At 35.0% G+C, this 17,615-nt stretch overlaps 3 protein-coding genes across 4 annotated transcripts; 1 reads left to right on the top strand and 2 right to left on the bottom strand.

Annotated features, from left to right (window-relative positions):
- LOC116017847 (agamous-like MADS-box protein AGL62) lies at positions 1-854 on the top strand. The gene has a single exon (XM_031258530.1). The coding sequence runs from the start codon at positions 1-3 to the stop codon at positions 694-696; it is 696 nt and encodes a 231-aa protein (XP_031114390.1). The 3' UTR covers positions 697-854.
- Positions 855-3,046: 2,192 nt separating this feature from the next.
- Positions 3,047-5,953, bottom strand: LOC115999811 (spore wall protein 2-like). Of its 2 annotated transcripts, none has more exons than XM_031239744.1 (2): positions 5,627-5,953; positions 3,047-4,594 (listed from the first exon to the last, which is right to left on the bottom strand). In XM_031239744.1, exon 2 carries the CDS (start codon positions 4,577-4,579, stop codon positions 3,287-3,289), a length of 1,293 nt encoding a protein of 430 aa, XP_031095604.1. In that variant the 5' UTR covers positions 4,580-4,594; positions 5,627-5,953; the 3' UTR covers positions 3,047-3,286. The 2 variants fall into 2 exon arrangements, with proteins under 2 accessions (XP_031095604.1, XP_031095596.1); XM_031239736.1 differs by having other exon boundaries at positions 3,047-4,642.
- A 5,215-nt stretch (positions 5,954-11,168) lies between these two features.
- LOC116029307 (pathogenesis-related protein 1A-like) lies at positions 11,169-11,618 on the bottom strand. The gene has a single exon (XM_031271249.1). The coding sequence runs from the start codon at positions 11,616-11,618 to the stop codon at positions 11,169-11,171; it is 450 nt and encodes a 149-aa protein (XP_031127109.1).
- Positions 11,619-17,615: the final 5,997 nt, after the last annotated feature.

Raw genomic sequence — 17,615 nt, forward strand, 5'->3', positions numbered from 1 at the left:
ATGGCGAGGAAGTGTAAGGGGAGACAAAAGATCGAGATGACGAGGATGTCGAAGGAGAGCAATCTTCTGGTGACGTTCTCGAAGCGGCGGTCGGGTCTGTTCAAGAAAGCGAGCGAGCTGAGCACTCTGTGCGGGGTGGAGATCGCCATCATCGTGTTCTCGCCCGGGAAGAAGGTGTTCTCGTTCGGGCACCCGTGCGTGGACGCGGTGGTGGACCGTTTCCTGGCCCGGAGCCCGCCGCCCCAGCCGGCGGCCGCCTCGAACACCTCGCAGCTGATCGAGGCGCACCGAAACGCGAGCGTGCGGGAGCTGAACGTGCAGCTGATGGAGATCCTGAGCCAGGCCGAGCTGGAGAAGAAGCGGGGCGAGGAGCTGACGAAGATGAGGAAGGAGAGCGCGAGAAAATGGTGGTGGGAGAGCCCCGTGGGGGAGCTCGGCCTGGAGGAGCTGGAGCAGCTGAAAGTGGCCATGGAGGAGCTGAAGAGCGGCGTGGGGAAACAGATGGAGAAGCTAGTGGTGGAGGCTTCGAACCCTAATCTCTACTTTGGAGGAGGGGCGGCTTCGTCGTCTACCTCCAAGGGATTAGGGTTGTTTGATGAGGCTAAGGGTTCTTCTGGGCTTGGCCTCTCTGTCACCCCTCATCACCATCTTCATGGTTTTGCCAACTTTGGCTATGGCGGTCGTGGCTTCTTTTGATCATCAGATCATCCCATATTGGCCTACATAATGCATTAATAATTCATGATGGTTATTACATATATATATTCTTCAAATTTTAGTTAATTTTATGAGATTATTATAATAAATTTGTTCTCCTGCAACATGTGGTATGATGATGAACAACTTTATAAATATGATGGCACTTTTTTTTTTCTTTTAATTTTGATCAATTCATCATTTCATCCTGCTGTTTTTTTTGACACAAAAGAATCTTAATGCATTAAATCAGAAGTAAAAACAATCTACAAGGTAGAAACACTAAGTGGACATCCATTCCTTAAAATGGTTTTCCTAGTCACAATGTGGGCGGCATGATTAACAAATTGCCTAACATAAAGAAAACTTACACCTTTTATAGTGGATGCAGTTTCTTTAAAGTCATCTACTATATATAATACCTAAAGTAGAGTAACAAAGAGTTCGATTTTATAGCATGAACAACCAGATGCGAGTTCATATCAATATCAATATCATACTGCCCTGGTGTGTTTCTGTCACAAAAAAGTTAAAACGAAACTTTTAATCAACTATCATAAACGGACTCAAATTTTATCCACTACTAAAATAAGTGTACACAAATTCTATTCATCTTTTACTGGAACTTTTGAGCTGCATAAACATATTTATTTCTTATCATGATTGTCAAAAAAAAAAAAAAACTCTGGCAATTATGTTATTTACATAACCAGTACTTTTTGGCAAATTACAGTGCTATGTAAACCATAATAAAAGTATATTTTTAATATACTAAAAGTACATTATTTGTGTATTGAATTATATTATTTGATAGTATAATCTACACAGCTGTATTCACACAATAATGATTGGTTATTTACATGACCAATACTTTTTCCATCGGACTCCTTAGTGGATGGAAATCTACCAAATACTAATAATAATAATAATAATAATGCCAAGGTCTTGTGGTCTAGTGGCACCAAATTGCACTCCCATATAAGAGGTTGTGGGTTTGAGCCTCATTAGCGGTATTGATTCGTTGTGCTTAGATACTAAGTAGTACTTAATAATAAATATAGAAGGCTAGTTAACCAGAAATTGGACATTAATTTTTAACTAAAAGGGACGGAAATACTTGTGTTTTTAGAAGTGTAGGTAAACTTTATTTTCTTGAGATAATGCTACTAAGGCATTAATTGAATTGGCTTTGAGTTCAGAGTTAAGGTCAGATTTCTAATCCAAAAATTAGAATGTTAATATTTCATAAGCAAATACAGTAAATAATTAAATGGATATATATGAATTTTTCATTACTTTTCTGCCAAGACAACTCCCATTCATCTTCTAATGGTATGAATCCTAAATCTTGATTTACCAAGAATGGAAAATCTACTATCACTACTAACTTTCAGCATTTGAAACATGTGGGGATTATAAGTTATTTGCCTCATTTTTAGCATTTTAAACATGTGAATCTCATTTGTATTTCTTTTTTTGGGTGGCGCATGAAACCGTTGTCTTTATTCGAGGTTGTGTTACTGTAATAACTAGGAAGACCCTGTGTGACAGGTTTGACCGAGAGGATATTGGCAAGAAACAAACTCATAACTTTGTGGTACGAATTGAAAATCATGCTCTACCCCATTGACCACCCCTGTCAGGACTGTATTTTGGTTTCTATTTCATGAAACATTGATTTTTTTTTTTTCTTGACATTTGTGAGAAATGGCATAACTCTTTATTGTTTGATGCTCCATAATTGGCTTCATATAAGCTTACTCATTTACTTGTTCATCTCTCCAACACTACCAACCCGTGGTCTTTCATTTGTCTAGTCTCGCCAACCTGTGGTCTTTCACTCTTTCGTCCTCTGTCTAGTCTCACCAGCCAGTGGTCTTTCGTTTGTCCATCTAGCTCGATCTACCAACTCATGGTCTTTTGTCTGTCCAGCCCTAGTAGCTCACCTACCCGTGATCTTTCATTTGTCCATCCAGCCCTACCAACTCGTGGTCTTTCGCCTGTCCAGCCCTAGTAGCTCGTGGTCTATCGATCTGTGTTGCCACTGCATTCAAGCTTCCATTTTTCATGGCATTGGCTGCTAGAGTGGACCAAAGTATGGATGCTTGTAAGCCATTTTCACAAAATCTGAGCAAAATCAAGGCAGACAGATCAAGAATGGTGACAATCTTTCTCCTTGGATGCTTCATTGCCAATTAACAGCAACATTTAACTGGCTGGAAGTGTATATTCATTGATCTGCAACCTGTTTTCTGTAATTACTTGCCTTCATTATTGTTCATTGAGTTTTGATTAATGAATGAAGAGTGCATTGGAATTCAAGATTTTGTAATAGGTCAATAGCAGTAAGTTCAGAAAATCATAAACAGATTAAGAACAACAAAACCACAATTTGATATACAAGAGTTGATTATACAGAACCCAACTTTGCCTGCATTTTGCCCACAAAGTTGTAATTGAAAGCATTCATAGAACTTTTTGCAGATTCATAAACTAAAGAGTGAATTAAACAAAAAAGAAGAAAGGAATTATAATAATAATTTGAGCTGCAGTAGAAGTATTCAGTACGTGCCGGGTATATTATACAGTTTCATTTTGCTGCAAGATCTTCGGTGTTACTTCCTTCGGTTTGTATTTCTGGAAGAGTTTCGAGATCATTGCGTACATCTTTCTCATCCAGGGAAAACGATGAATCGGAGGAGTCAATCAGATCTTCGATTTCACCTATGTTCTCAGTATTGAAGGACTCGAACTGTTCGTCTACACTGCCTGTTTCATCGACAGTTCCAGATTTCTCAGCATCAGTAGCATCGAAGGAATCTATTGTTGTGGACCATCGGTCATCCTCTATTGTGAACCGAGGATGACCATGTACCGATACAGAAGATTTTGAGTGATTAGATTCAGCTGAGGAATCTGATTGGGTTGATTCTGCATCCTCGTTTTTTAAAGTTGTTAAATTAGAATCATCGTTTTGCTCCAAAGTTGTGTTTCCCAAGTTAGAGCCTTCCCCGGCAGTTTTATCACTCGAAGTAACATTGTTGTACTGAGTAGAATCCAAATTTGACTGTGCTCTTTTCTCGATGGGTAAATCATTTGCCTCCCCGGTCTTCTCTGTCAAATTTCTTTCCACGGGATGACCATTTAGCCCTTCAATACTAGTTACATTGGTGGATGAAGTACCCTGAGATTCTTCGTGGCCTGTTGTATGATCTTGCACGGGTGTCGTGTCTTGACCATCGCTAATTTCCTTGTCGTTATTGACTTCGCCTGCCTGTTCCAGAACATTTACCTCAGAATTCTCGCTTACTTCCTCCGTGCTACTGTTCTCGTTTTCAGTGGTGACCTCTTGCGTGTCATGAGTTACTGCACTTGAAGCATCGTCTGCTTTATATAGTACCTCTTGTGCCTCGTGCTTACTCCCCGAATCCTCATCGTTTTCATTGTCCTCGGAATTCTCGTCCTGCCCTTCACCGTTATTGTCATCAGAATCTCTTTCCTCACCTACCGCTTCGTCTTCTCGCTCAACCTCAACGTCATTTTTCTCCCGATCACGTTCTTCTAAATCGTCATCTCCACCTCCTCTACCTTCATCGTTCTTCCGCTCAGAGTTGTTGTCTTGCTCTAGCTCATCTTCTTCCACTTCCATGCCACGCTCCTCATCACTATTAGCTATTCCCTTCGAGTCGGGGAGGTATTTTCGTCCTAAATTTGGACCGCCATCGCTGCTTCCTGTTTTCTGAGACAAACTCGACTCGTTCCCTTCAAACTGTTTCTTCTTCTCGTGGGACTGTTTCACTTGGTAAACCAGCCAAAGGCAAACCGCGAGCAACACACAGATTTGCAGAATGTTCTTCACCTTAAATCCTCTCGATCTATTCATCCTCCCACTAGGCGACTGCTTGTACATGACGAGAGACAAGAACTATATCTCAATATCCCCTCCCTGTTTCATAAACGAGCAAGAAACACTAAAATTATGCAAATTCTACCACTACCCTTAACTATCATCAAGTACAAATAACCAGACAACGAAAGCTGTGAACCAAATAACCACTACTGATTACATTCACAAGCTCCAATTTATACACAACATATCAACTACAGATAACCAGAGAAAGAAAGCATTGAACCAAATAGCCATTTCTTCTTACATTCCTAGGGTTCGATGTACAGATAATCTCGATATCTAGTCATCTCAAGTCTCAACCAAATAGCACAAAAATATGTATAAATGCATTTTCAAGGAAAAAGATTGCCCAAGAACTGCCACTAAATATCTATTAAAGGGAGCAGAATAAACAATAAAATGCAATAGAAACTGTAATCATCACAATCAGATCTTTCCCATTACTGCAAAGTTTCTGCAGAGAGAATTCTTAATCTTCAAACACTGACAATGAAACTGGAAAGAACAAAAACCTTGGAGCATTGATCTTTGCATCATTCACTAATTCCACACTCAAAACACTACAAAGACAAGAAAACCCCCTTCAAGCCTAACAAACATTCATCAAATTAAACATCAAAACACCAAACCCATTTCCAAAAACATCCAATTTATGGTAAAGAATTGCCCATTACTGCACCCAAATTCCTCAGTATAAGCAAAGATTGAAACTTTGGCCACTAATTCACATCACTAAAAACTAAAAGATACATAAAAGAACTGCAACAAGCTTAAAGATTAGAACTTTGGGCAATTCTTGAACAACACAAAATACCAACACCAAACCCATTTCCAAAAACATCCAATTTATGGTAAATAATTACCCATTCAGCCCATTACTGCACCCAAATTCCTCAGTATAAACAAAAAATTGAAACTTTGCCCACTAATTCACATCACTGAAAACTAAAAGATACATAAGAGAACTGCAACAAGCTTAAAGATTAGAACTTTGGGCAATTCTTGAACAACACAAAATACCTGGATGTGGGTAAGAGACTGAGGTCTGAAGAAATCAGCAGAGTGACCACACAATAGAAAATCTCAGCTCCAAACTACAGCAATTGGATAAACACTATCAACTTGTTTATTGTCAACGAGTGCCCCTTAGCTTTTTAGACAGATATAAAGACAGAGAGAGGGGGCATTTGACAGCTACTTTCTACTCTGCAATTTGGTTTCTAGTTCGGATCTACGAGAAAGATGAAGGCAAAGGTTTGTACGGAGTACTAAACTCAGTAAAGCTGAGTGACAGAGGGGAAAGAAGCGTATGAGCCTTGGACGGAATCGGTTAATTTCCCATAAATGATACGTTTCTGATGAGGTTGTTTTGTCTTTTGTTCTTGTTTCTATACTTTCCACTTTCGATTTATTCAATAATAATAATAATAATTTATTTTGATTGGAAATACATTATATTGTGTGATTAATGTTTCAATCATTCCAAAACTAGACAAAGGAATGAATGTCCATTCATTGTAAGCTTCAAGTTGCAACATGCAAAGTAGACAACCGGACATTTGTTATGAGATTTGGTTCATGAATGAATCTTAAAAGATAGGATAGCTAACAACTAAACAACTAACAATTCACATAAATATCAATTCCACAATTAATGGCAAAAATATGAATGGATGGACTAATGATACATATATGGGTTATTGATCGGGTTGATTTTGAGGTGTTGAGTATTAATTTAGGACGTTTAGCATTACTGAGCTTATTCAGTATTTTTTTTTTTACCAATCTCGGTTAATAACAAAGCCCAATTCAAAAGTCTAATAATACTAGCCCGGCCCAAGAAATTAATTTAACTCATTAATGTGCGAGCAAATCACCGATTTGGTCCCTCAATTATTGGCGAACTGTTAATGTAGTCCCTCAATTCCATATTCATCAATTTGACCCCCCGAAATAAATTAGGTTTGGTTGACTTACTCCTTTCGGCTGCATTTCGTCGTTTAGCCGGTGAGGACCCCGTTTAAGCATGAGCAATTTGGACTTTTCATATGTTTAACTCGACTTCTCTCTGGTCTGTTCTGGGAACTCTACTGCTTTGTTCATAAACAACGCAAGAGTTGACACTGCTCATTTTCAAGATCAGTGCCACCATCTAAAGCTTCCCTTACAGGGGGAAAAAAAAAAGAAGAAGAAAAAAACCCCTTCTTTAGAGCTTTCGGAGAAAACGGATAGTCATGGCAGGCAGTAACGAAATCCACGCTAATGAATCCTAGGTGCGTGTGTTCTGAGGCAAGATTTCTCCTTTGTTGGTTGATTGCATGAAGGTATTTGGTTTGGGCTTGATTTTCCCTTGCTCTTATGATTTGTGTTGGAGGTTGACCTTATTCTCCCCTTAAGAAAGTTTAGGTGTTGAGAACTCCTTCCGGCCGCATTATTCTGCTATTCAGCCGGTGAGGACCTCATCAAAGCATGGGCAATTTGGACTTTTCATATGTTCAGTCCTCTCTCTCTCTCTCTTTTCACCGTTCTTTCTCTCTCTTCCTCAGGTGTTGAGTGGAACCACACTCTGCAGAGAAGTTAAGAAAGCATAGAAGTTAGAGAAACATCTTCAAAGTACCAAGAAAAGAGACAACCCCTTAAATGTAATAGACAATGCTAAGTACTAGGCCTAGTTGATAGGTCATTGCAGACATGGCTGAGGGATTGATGGCTTCTTCAATCCATTAATAGCAATCAACAGTAAAGGAAAATTCTGAAAATAATGATGCATACCCATATAAAGAAATAAAGTAACAACCCCAAACCCACCTAACAGGAAAGCAAAACAAAAGCTTATTTTGATTTCACAAAGACTGTTGCTCGATCCGTGACAAACAGAAAAATCCATAAATATGCACTACCCAAATCCTAAAATTAAATGTAAAGTTTCAGACATTTTTCCCAAATCAAACTTTGGGTGTTCCTAACACCCAAAACTTTCTTAGGGGGAGAATAAGGTCAACCTCCAATAAAAATCATGAGAGCAAGGGAAAATCAAGCCAAAACCAAATACCCTACCTCCTGCAATCAACCAACAAAGGAGAAATCTTGTCTCAGAACACACGCACCTGGGATTCATTAGCGTGGATTTCGTTACTGCCTTCATGACTCTCTGTCTTCTCCGAAAGCTCTAAAGAAGGAATTTTTTTCTGTAGGGGAAGCTTTAGATGGGGCACTGATCTTGAAAAAGAGCAGCGTTTGATTATTCATTGCGATTCAGAGATAAAGCTTTGACTGCGGGTGAGAGCAATAGTGTGAACTCTTGCGTTGTATATGATCAAAGCAACAGAGTTCCCAGAACATACCAGAGAGAGGGCTAAACATATGAAAAGTCCAAACTGCCCATGCTTAAACGGGGTCCTCACTGGCTAAACGACGGAATGCAACCGGGAGGAGTAAGTTGACCAAATTTAATTTATTTCGGGGGTCAAATTGATGAATATGAAGTTAAGGGACTACATTGATAGTTCGCCAACAATTGAGGTACCAAATCAGTGCTTTACCCTTAATGTGCTATTGACTTTTTTTTTTTTTTTTTTTTAATATATTGAGAAGAGAAAACATGTATATAAAACGTGGAATATAATAGCTATACCGACAAAATCCTCAAATAGCAAATAATTGACCCATTGAGAGGATTAGAGCCTTATAAATATGAAGTCCCAACTGAAACATCTCAAAACAAAATGTCATCTAGTCTACATACTAATTTATCTCTCTAGGCCGGGATATGTTGAATATAGTAATCCCAATCGCGTATCATGAGTAATCCCAATCAAAAGTTCACTAAGACTAGCTAGGTGCCTAGCTCGGCCCAAAAAAATTAATTTAATTCATTAATGTGTTTTTGTCATTAAAAAAAAAAGATAAGAGAAAACATGCATCTACATGAAACGTAACATAGCTACACCAATTAATCCTCAAACAACAAAAGACTTAACCCCTTGGGAACATGAAGGCATGATGCCTAGTTGGAACATCTCCATGTCATCTAGTCTGCATATCTATTTGTCTTTTTAAGAATATGTCAAACAAAACAATACTAATCGTGTCTCATGAGCTTTGGAGGATCAAAAAAAATTTCTAAATGCATTATTTGACATAATATCCCTAGTATATATAATTGTATCTTATCCTAAAGATACTATCCTTGATGTATGTTATCTAAGAGTTAGAGTTCAATCGGTTTGTTAGTAAGGTTTTTCAATCACCAACGGTGTTACCAGGAGGAGGATCATAGCTGCAAACAGTGGAATACCAGGTACAATGTAACAACAAAAACAGTAAAGATCAATGTTAAGAGAAGAAGACTTGATAAGAAAAAAAGAAAAAAATAAATAAGAGTTAGAGGGGAGTTTGCCTAAATTATTGCTATATATAATAAATAAACTACATATACGTAATAGTTTTTGTTTATTTGTTATGGTGGCCGGTTTGGTTGTACATGATTTTGTGATTAACCTAAGCCTCTTTCAATAATAATAATAATAATAATAAGCCCCCAAGCTCGCGAAATATATCATAGTTGGTTTGTCATCTGACTTATGGGGTTCAAATCACACTGAAATTTACTTCTGCAGTAGCTCTAAAGGCTGAGTCTTGTGGACTTAGAATTAGTCCGGCATCTAAATTAAGAGGTGATCGATGTGGTGGAGCACGATTCTCGACCTCAAATCATATGTAGTTTACGGACTATTATGCATGATATAGATGATTTCTATTCCTAATGGCTACTGTAGTAATGCCTACAAATTCCCCTCTTCCTCTATTGTCTTATTCCTAAAAGTCATGTAAATGTAATTATCTTAAAATTTATGAGTGCTTTGCTGTCTTACTCGGAACATGATTAGTTTCAAGTGTTAAAAAAAAAAAGAAAAAAAAAGAGTGACATTAAAAGTAAACATAAAGTTTCTTAAATTGCAACCTGTGGGTTATGTTCTACAAATTGGGGTGAGCTGTAACATAGAAAGCCCAAATATGTTTCACACAAACAAAGGCCCAATGATGTCTTTAAGAAGGCATAAGCTTAATTACGCAAATTATACGGTGGACCATGGTCCATAGTGCATTGTGAACCATGATCATAGCTGATACTGCAGTTGTGTTTAATAGATACTGAAATTGTGTTCAACACAATTACAGTATCAGACGGATGAAACGATCTCTGTTCCGCGCAACTGCAGTTTTCTTTCCGCACAACTGCAGTGTCAGTTCAACACAACTGTAGTGTCAGCCATGACCCATGGTCCACAATACGGTAAATTATACCATGCACCACGGTGCACAGCAATGTGCACCACTTACCTAAATGACGCTGTTTTGAGCATTGTAAACTAATCGTCCGTTTTTTTTGGAAATCATGTTTCCCATTTTGCCCGGTCTCCGTATTTATGTTAAAATTCTGTGTATTCCAGGCAACCGTTCTGTGTATTCATGTTAGTAACACATGTTGTGATGTGTTTGTGCATTCGAATGTTTAGGATGATGAGTTCTGTGTATTTTGTGTCAATATTCTGTGTATTCATGTTATTAACATAGGTTGTGATGTGTTTGTGCATTCGAATGTTAGGAGGATGAGTTCTGTGTATTCTGTGTCAATATTCTGTGTATTCTGGACAAACATTCTGTGTATTCTAGGCAAACGTTCTGTGTATTTTATATAATGATTATGTGTATTATAGATAATGAATTCCCTGGAGTCATTTGCGTCCACTAACATCTGTGTATTTTGTGTCAATATTCTATGTATTATGGGCAAACATTCTGTGTATTATGGGCAAACATTCTGTGTATTATAGGCAAACGTTCTGTGTATTATAGATAATGATTATGTGTATTATAGATAATGAATTCTTTGAAGTCATTCGCGTCTGCGTCCACTAACACCAAAACGACGTCGTTTTACGTACGTGGTGCACATTGCTATGCGCACCGTGGTGCAGGGTATAACGATTGCCACAATACATTGTGGGCCATGGTGCACAATACATTGTGAGCCATGGTCCACAATATATTGTGGGCCACATGGTCCACAGTATAACAACTGGGTTAATTAATACTCCGTATTTAACATTGCCTATTGTACTGTCAAAATATAAATCATACTTCACGTGACATAATGACTAATGAGCAATCCTTATACCATGTATCTTAAAAAGTATGAATTCTGTACTTTAAAAATATAATTCTCTATGCAAATGCACATGTATTTCATGTTATGAAATTTTGTATCTTGTGTCATGAAATTTTGTATCTGTGTTCTGAAATTTTGTACCTTAAGAATATGAACTCTATTGGCAAATACTATTTAGAAATTGAATAAATGATATACAAATGATTTTATACTACAAGTCTACAATTGATATCTGCACCTGAAAAATAATTCAACTATCCTATATTGGATACCTTCAATTCAGAAGTGACCCCCCAAAACCTAAAATTTATTCTTTTTAATATGATTCTTGGTAAAAAAAATCTGTGTTTTTGTTGGAGCAACCTTATACCTGGCCGGGATTTTCCTTAATTAGTAAGGGTTTTCGCAGCCGTACCCAGGCGAATAGTTGCAGGTGGCGAACCATCCGCCGTCGTTACGGCATTTGATCCTAGCACACCCGATGAACTTATTGTTCTTGCACACCACGCTTTTGTAGTGCCGGCACTCTTGCCCTCCCGTGCAACTATTCGATTTATAGTCATAATAAGCCTTCTCGTCCACCCACGTTTTCGTCGCCAGCGCCGCCGGGAACTCCGCCGGCCCCTGCAATATGTTCTCCGCGTACGGCCCGTGCGAGTGCTCCAACGCGCAGTCCGCCGCCCGCTTCGCCGCGTACGCCTTCGCGTACGCCTCCAACGTGGCGTTCCACGTAATCGGCGGAACGCCCACGGCGGCTCGGGCCTTGTTGTGGACGTCGAGGAACTCCTTCTGGTCGGCGTCGCCCAGGCTTGCGCTTGCTTGGATCATGGCTAACGCCATCACGGAGATAATAATGGCGATTGAAACCCGCAGATAAGATGACTCCATTTTTTTTTTCTTTTCTTTTATTCGGATTTGTAAATTCTAATTTAGGAAATTGATCGTAGACTTTGAGGATGTTGTGGCAGTTGGCAGAGTATTTATAGGAAGAAACTCATGATAATTATCGTTAATTCATGAGTGGGATAACACTTGACAATGCTTTTATGACTCATAACCACTAGTCTTCTGTGTGATACTCGACAACCTTTGACAGGTCCAATAATATACTCTACTTTATTTTTAGATTGTAGTAGTAATTTCGTATGTTTTATCCTAAGGGTGGTTCTCATTTATATATATATATATATATGGTTATAATCAAGTGTGGTCGCCCGTTAATGTGCGGTCAGTGCGATCGCACCATTATGTATACAAATATATACACCACTCAATGTTAAAAAATGCACCACACAAATATGCATCATTAGGTACGCATCACCAAAAAACACACCACTAGGTATGCAAATATACACCACATAATGTTAGAAAATGCACCATTAGGGACATGGAAGTTATGGTGCATTATTTTGGGTGTGTGGTGTGTTTTTTTGTGTATTTTCATTGTGGTGCGTTTTCTAACATTGAGTGGTGCATTTTGTAACATTGAATGGTACGAACCGCACCGACTGTACAGGAAGGCGCGATCACATTTGAACATATATATATATATATATGGCATGCTCTGATGCTCTATGAGAACATCATCTTACATGAGAACATGAGAATATATAGATCTAAGTCATCTAAAACAAAAGATTAATGGCCATAATTAACATCATGGAATTAGCATTCAGAAAAGGAAATGATTGTCATATTTAGGGACAAATTAGTACTTTGTGTATGGAAAGTACGTCTATCTACCATATAGAAAATTTGAGATTTCCTCATTCCACACAAAAATTAAAGACAAATCTTAATTATAGAAAATAATCAAGTGATCAATAGCTATGATTAAAACCCAACACCCTAAATTCATACCTATTGTCTCAGACTCTCAGTGACCAATGTCCGATTTGGGTCTAGGTCAGGCTAGCACGAATTGAAACCAACAATAAACTACCTGGGCCAGTCTCGGACCTCTTGTAGGGCGCCCCCAGGCTAGCCCAAGAATTTTTATATCAAATAATTTTTTTTTTTAAAATAAGATTTGACCCATTAACTTTATAGTTAACTATCAATGTTATATCCAATTAATACCTTTTAAGCCATACCACTTCAACTTTAAAGCTTTAAAAAGTTGAAGTGGTATGGTTTATAATGTTAGTGGGTCATTGATAGGCTTATAAGTCATACCACTTCAACTTTTTAATACAATAATGTTAATTAATATATATTCACACACATATTTTCAAAGTTAATATCGTTGTTTAAAATTGTGTTTAATAAGGACGTTCGTCCACAGAGATGCAATGGCCATTATCAATGAGTTATATGGTATTTATAGGAGTGTATGTATCCTAAAAGAGTGATTTGCTCTTAATAATTTCTATGGCTTAGAAATACAAGAATAATGGTCACCTCACAAATATTGATCAGCTCATTTAATATGGAAACACAAATATTTCTAGGTAGTATAGCAAGAAAGTTTAAAAAAAAATTTGTTTTATCAAATTTTTTATCATTAAGCATGGCTTCATCTAATTGAATTACCTAGGAACAAATAATTAATAGATAGTGAATAAATATAAAATAAGTATGGTTATGCGCAAATTGCATCCAATGTTATGCATGTCTTTGCAATGCTTCATATGCAATTGGTCACCAATGACCAATGGAATAGCTAACCTTGGGGTCAATTCTATTATAATTATTGAAAATTTTTAAAAGTAAGATTCATTTTATAATGATTTTAAATATGAATATTTCATAGGGGGAGGGGAAAAATTCTTTGGTAACACCAGGTGAGGTGGCCAAAGTTCAGGTCTGAGCCGATCTCCGACTTACACTAGCACATATTGAGACGTCCTAAATTACCTAGGCCAAATCTGGGCATTTTGTGGGCTGACCCAAGGTTAGGCCATAAATTTTTATTTATTCATTTATTTTAATTTTATATAAAATAATCATAATTTTTTTTTAAAAATAAAATTTGAACCACTAACCTTATAGTTAATATTATGTATGCGATTTATGTCCAATTGAGCCACATCAACTTTTCAATACAACAATGCTAATTAATATATGTTCGTGTATACATTTTAATTTCAAAGTTAATATTTTTGTTTAATAGAGAATGAAAATATATGTTTATTCCAAAATTGCTCCTCATCTTTTATTTAGGTGATAAGGGAAATCACTATCACTAATCACTAATCATTATAAGTGTTTACTGTGGGTTACAACAGAAAAAAGGATTAGTTTAGATGTATGCATGCATTTAAAGTTTTAAGAATTAAAAAAATAAAATAAAAAACACTCCTAATATAATGTTATCTTCTTTTGGTATGTTCATTTTGTATTAATATTTAATAATGTTAGTTTGTATCTAATCTTATGCTACGGTTAATCAATTCAACAATATTCATGTGTGATAAGTGTCCTATATACTCTTTTATTTTGGTTAATTGTGCTTTAGATGACTTAACAAAGAATTGATTTTATGACACAACAAGACACATTTTAACCAACTTTTTGATGTAATCCGAGCATAAAGATATGATTGGAAAACTAATTAATTTGGTGAAGTTTTGAATATGACCAGAATTTTGTATAATAAATCTTTGCAAGCAAGGTTTAGTGTTTCTTATATAAAGAGAACATTTGAAATGGTGCATGTTCCCACAAGCCAATGTATACTTTAAATATAAAATAATGATAGTTTTGCACAAATTATATCCAGTGTTATCTCTTTATAACTTTTCATATGCATTATTGGTCATCAATGGAATATAATAGCCATTAGGCCCTATGGATATAAGTAAATTGAACTACTTGTGAGCTATTTGAGTTTGATTCCAAGTATATTAGAAATAAATTTAATTACTATCAAGTTGAGCCCTAACTTGAGTAATTCAAATAATAAATTGAGTAGAATTTAAATATCTTAATACTTGAACAATTCACAAACGAATCAAGTTTTAATAAATTTGATTTTCATAAGTAAATAAATAAATAGGGGTGCGTTCAGGTGAGAACGAATGCCTAAGAAAGACATGAGAACCAATCGCAGCCGTTCACGTGTCCAGATTTAATGGATCATATGTAATCTTTTTTATAATAAAAAATTACGCGGTGACATTTTCGTAAATAATTCGAACTTTGGTGTAAGTAACTTGTGTTAAAAGTGCAAGTAATTGGTGCAAGTGTGAAAGTAGAAAGTGCAAGTAAAATCACTTAAAAATGCTAAAAAAATTCACTTAATAGTGCAAGTAATTACCTTTTAAACATTGGTCTACCAAATGATAAAGTCTTTTACATTGGTGCACTTAATAATAACATTTCGTGTAATTAATGATAACGTTTAAGTACACGTACTAAATATTGATATTAAGTGTACTTTATTTGTTGCACTTTTAATACATTATTTTACATTTTTATTACATTTTACTTGCACTTAGGTTTACTATATGAAACTGTTACTTGCACTTTTAATAGAATATACTTGCACTTCAAATTTAATTATTTACGAAAATTCCACCGTATTTTGTTAATAAAGAATAGTGTTTCTGATCCGTTAGATCTGGACACATACGTGAATGGCTGCGATTGGTTCTCAGCTCTTTCTTGAGCAGTTGGTTCTCACCTGATCCGTCTCTTATACATACATACATACATACATACATACATATATTTATACATACATACATATATATATATATATATATATATATATGTATGTATGTATGTATGTATGTATGTATGTATGTATGTATATATATATATATATATATATATATATATATATATATATATATATATAAATCGTTTCATATTAAAACCAGTCCTAAAGTCTTGTAGATAGGAAATTAAGTAAAAAAGGAGCGAGTTCATTTTCGTAAATAATACATATTTTTAAAATTTGTAATATTTACAAAAATGACCCATTCTTTTTTTTTTTTTGTCATTTTCTTCTCTTTATTTTCAACCATTAGATATACTAGATAGATGCTTTGGATTTGTTCACAGATTTTCCAGGCATGGTTATTAATTCTTATGTTCACAGATTTGTTCAAACTTAAAAAAACTACAGTAGGATTAAACTTGAGCCAACTTAAAGAAACTAGAGTAGTATTAAACTTGAGCCAAACTTGAATTTTGATTTTTTGAATTGCCCATATATGGGTTAAGATCAAATGAGACCTAAAAAAAACTGGAGTTGGATTAAACTTTAGCCAAACTTGAAATTTGATTTTTTGAATTGCCCAGATCAAATGAGAACATAATCTTCTAAAAAGTAAGAACTGATCTCAACCATCTCTTAAGATCTATAAATGGTTGGGGGGTAAAATAAGGGGGTGGGTGGGAATTCTCTGGTAAAATTTGGTGATCAATGTTCGGTCAGGCCCGATCTCGGGCTTATGCCAATTTCGGGCTGCCCCAGGTTAGGCCATGGATTTTTATTTATTTATTCTTATATAAAATAATCATAAAGTTTTTTTCTTTTTGAAATAAGATTTGAACCACTAATATTATGTCCAATTGAGCAACCTTTTAATACAATAATGCAAATTAATATACGTTCACGAACACATTTTAAAATTTAATATTATTTCTAAAAATAAAATAAAAGCGCTTAATATATAAAAAATAAAATATATTCTACTAAAATAAAATGTTTTTAAAGACTTAAATACTTGTAATACCATTTGTACTTGATTTTTATATAACTAATTTATTAATACATTATAAAAATTGATAATTTGTAAATTTGTGAATATTATAAAATATATTATAAAGTTTATTTGATTTTTAGTCACTAAATTTTAATATTTGAATAAATTATAAATTATTATAAAAGAGTGTAGTTAATCTTAATGCGATATATAAATTATGTAGTTAAATTGAGTGCAGTAACGAAAGAGTGTTCTTGGATAAGAAATATACCCTACAACCCTACAAGTATGATTAACATCACACTCGTGTAACTAATGATAACGTTAAGTACACTAAATATTGATATTAAGTATACCTTATTTGTTACACTTTTAATACATTATTTTACATTTTTATTTCATTTTACATGCACTTAGGTGTACTATATCATGAAACTATTACTTGCACTTTTAATAGAATATACTTGCACTTCAAATTTAATTATTGACGAAAATTACACCGTATATTGTTAATAAAAAAATAGTTTTTCTGATCCGTTATATCTGGACACGTATGTGGATGGCTGCGATTGGTTCTCAGTTCTTTCCTGAGCAGTTGGTTCTCACCTGATCCGTCTCATATACATACATACATACATGCATACATATATACATACAGACATATATATATATATATATATATATATATATATATATATATATATATATATATATATATATATATACACACACATACATACATACATACATACATACATACATACATACATATATATATATATATATATATATATATATATATATATATATATATATATATATATATATATATATAAATCAATTCATATTAAAACAAGTCCTAAAGTCTTGTAGATAGGAATTTAAGTAGAAAAGGAGTGAGTTCTTTTTCGTAAATAATACATATTTTTAAAATTTATAATATTTATAAAAATGACCCATCCTTTTGTTTTTTTTTTTTTTTCATTTTCTTCTCTTTATTTTCAACCTTTAGATTTACTAGATAAATGCTTTGGATTTGTTCACAGATTTTCCGGGTGTGGTTATTAATTCTTATGTGAGCCGGACCATATATGTATATGTGTGTATATATATATATATATATATATATATATATATATATATATATATATATATATATATATATATATATATATATATATAT

This window comes from Ipomoea triloba, chromosome 1, assembly GCF_003576645.1.
Source record: "Ipomoea triloba cultivar NCNSP0323 chromosome 1, ASM357664v1".
In the NCBI taxonomy this organism is placed as follows: domain Eukaryota; kingdom Viridiplantae; phylum Streptophyta; class Magnoliopsida; order Solanales; family Convolvulaceae; genus Ipomoea; species Ipomoea triloba.

What these genes read in the sequence shown, in the direction of transcription:
- LOC116017847 (XM_031258530.1), top strand. Translation starts at nt 1, where the DNA reads ATGGCGAGGAAGTGTAAGGGGAGACAAAAGATCGAGATGACGAGGATG.
- LOC115999811 (XM_031239736.1), bottom strand. Translation starts at nt 4,606, where the DNA reads ATGTACAAGCAGTCGCCTAGTGGGAGGATGAATAGATCGAGAGGATTT.
- LOC116029307 (XM_031271249.1), bottom strand. Translation starts at nt 11,618, where the DNA reads ATGGCGTTAGCCATGATCCAAGCAAGCGCAAGCCTGGGCGACGCCGAC.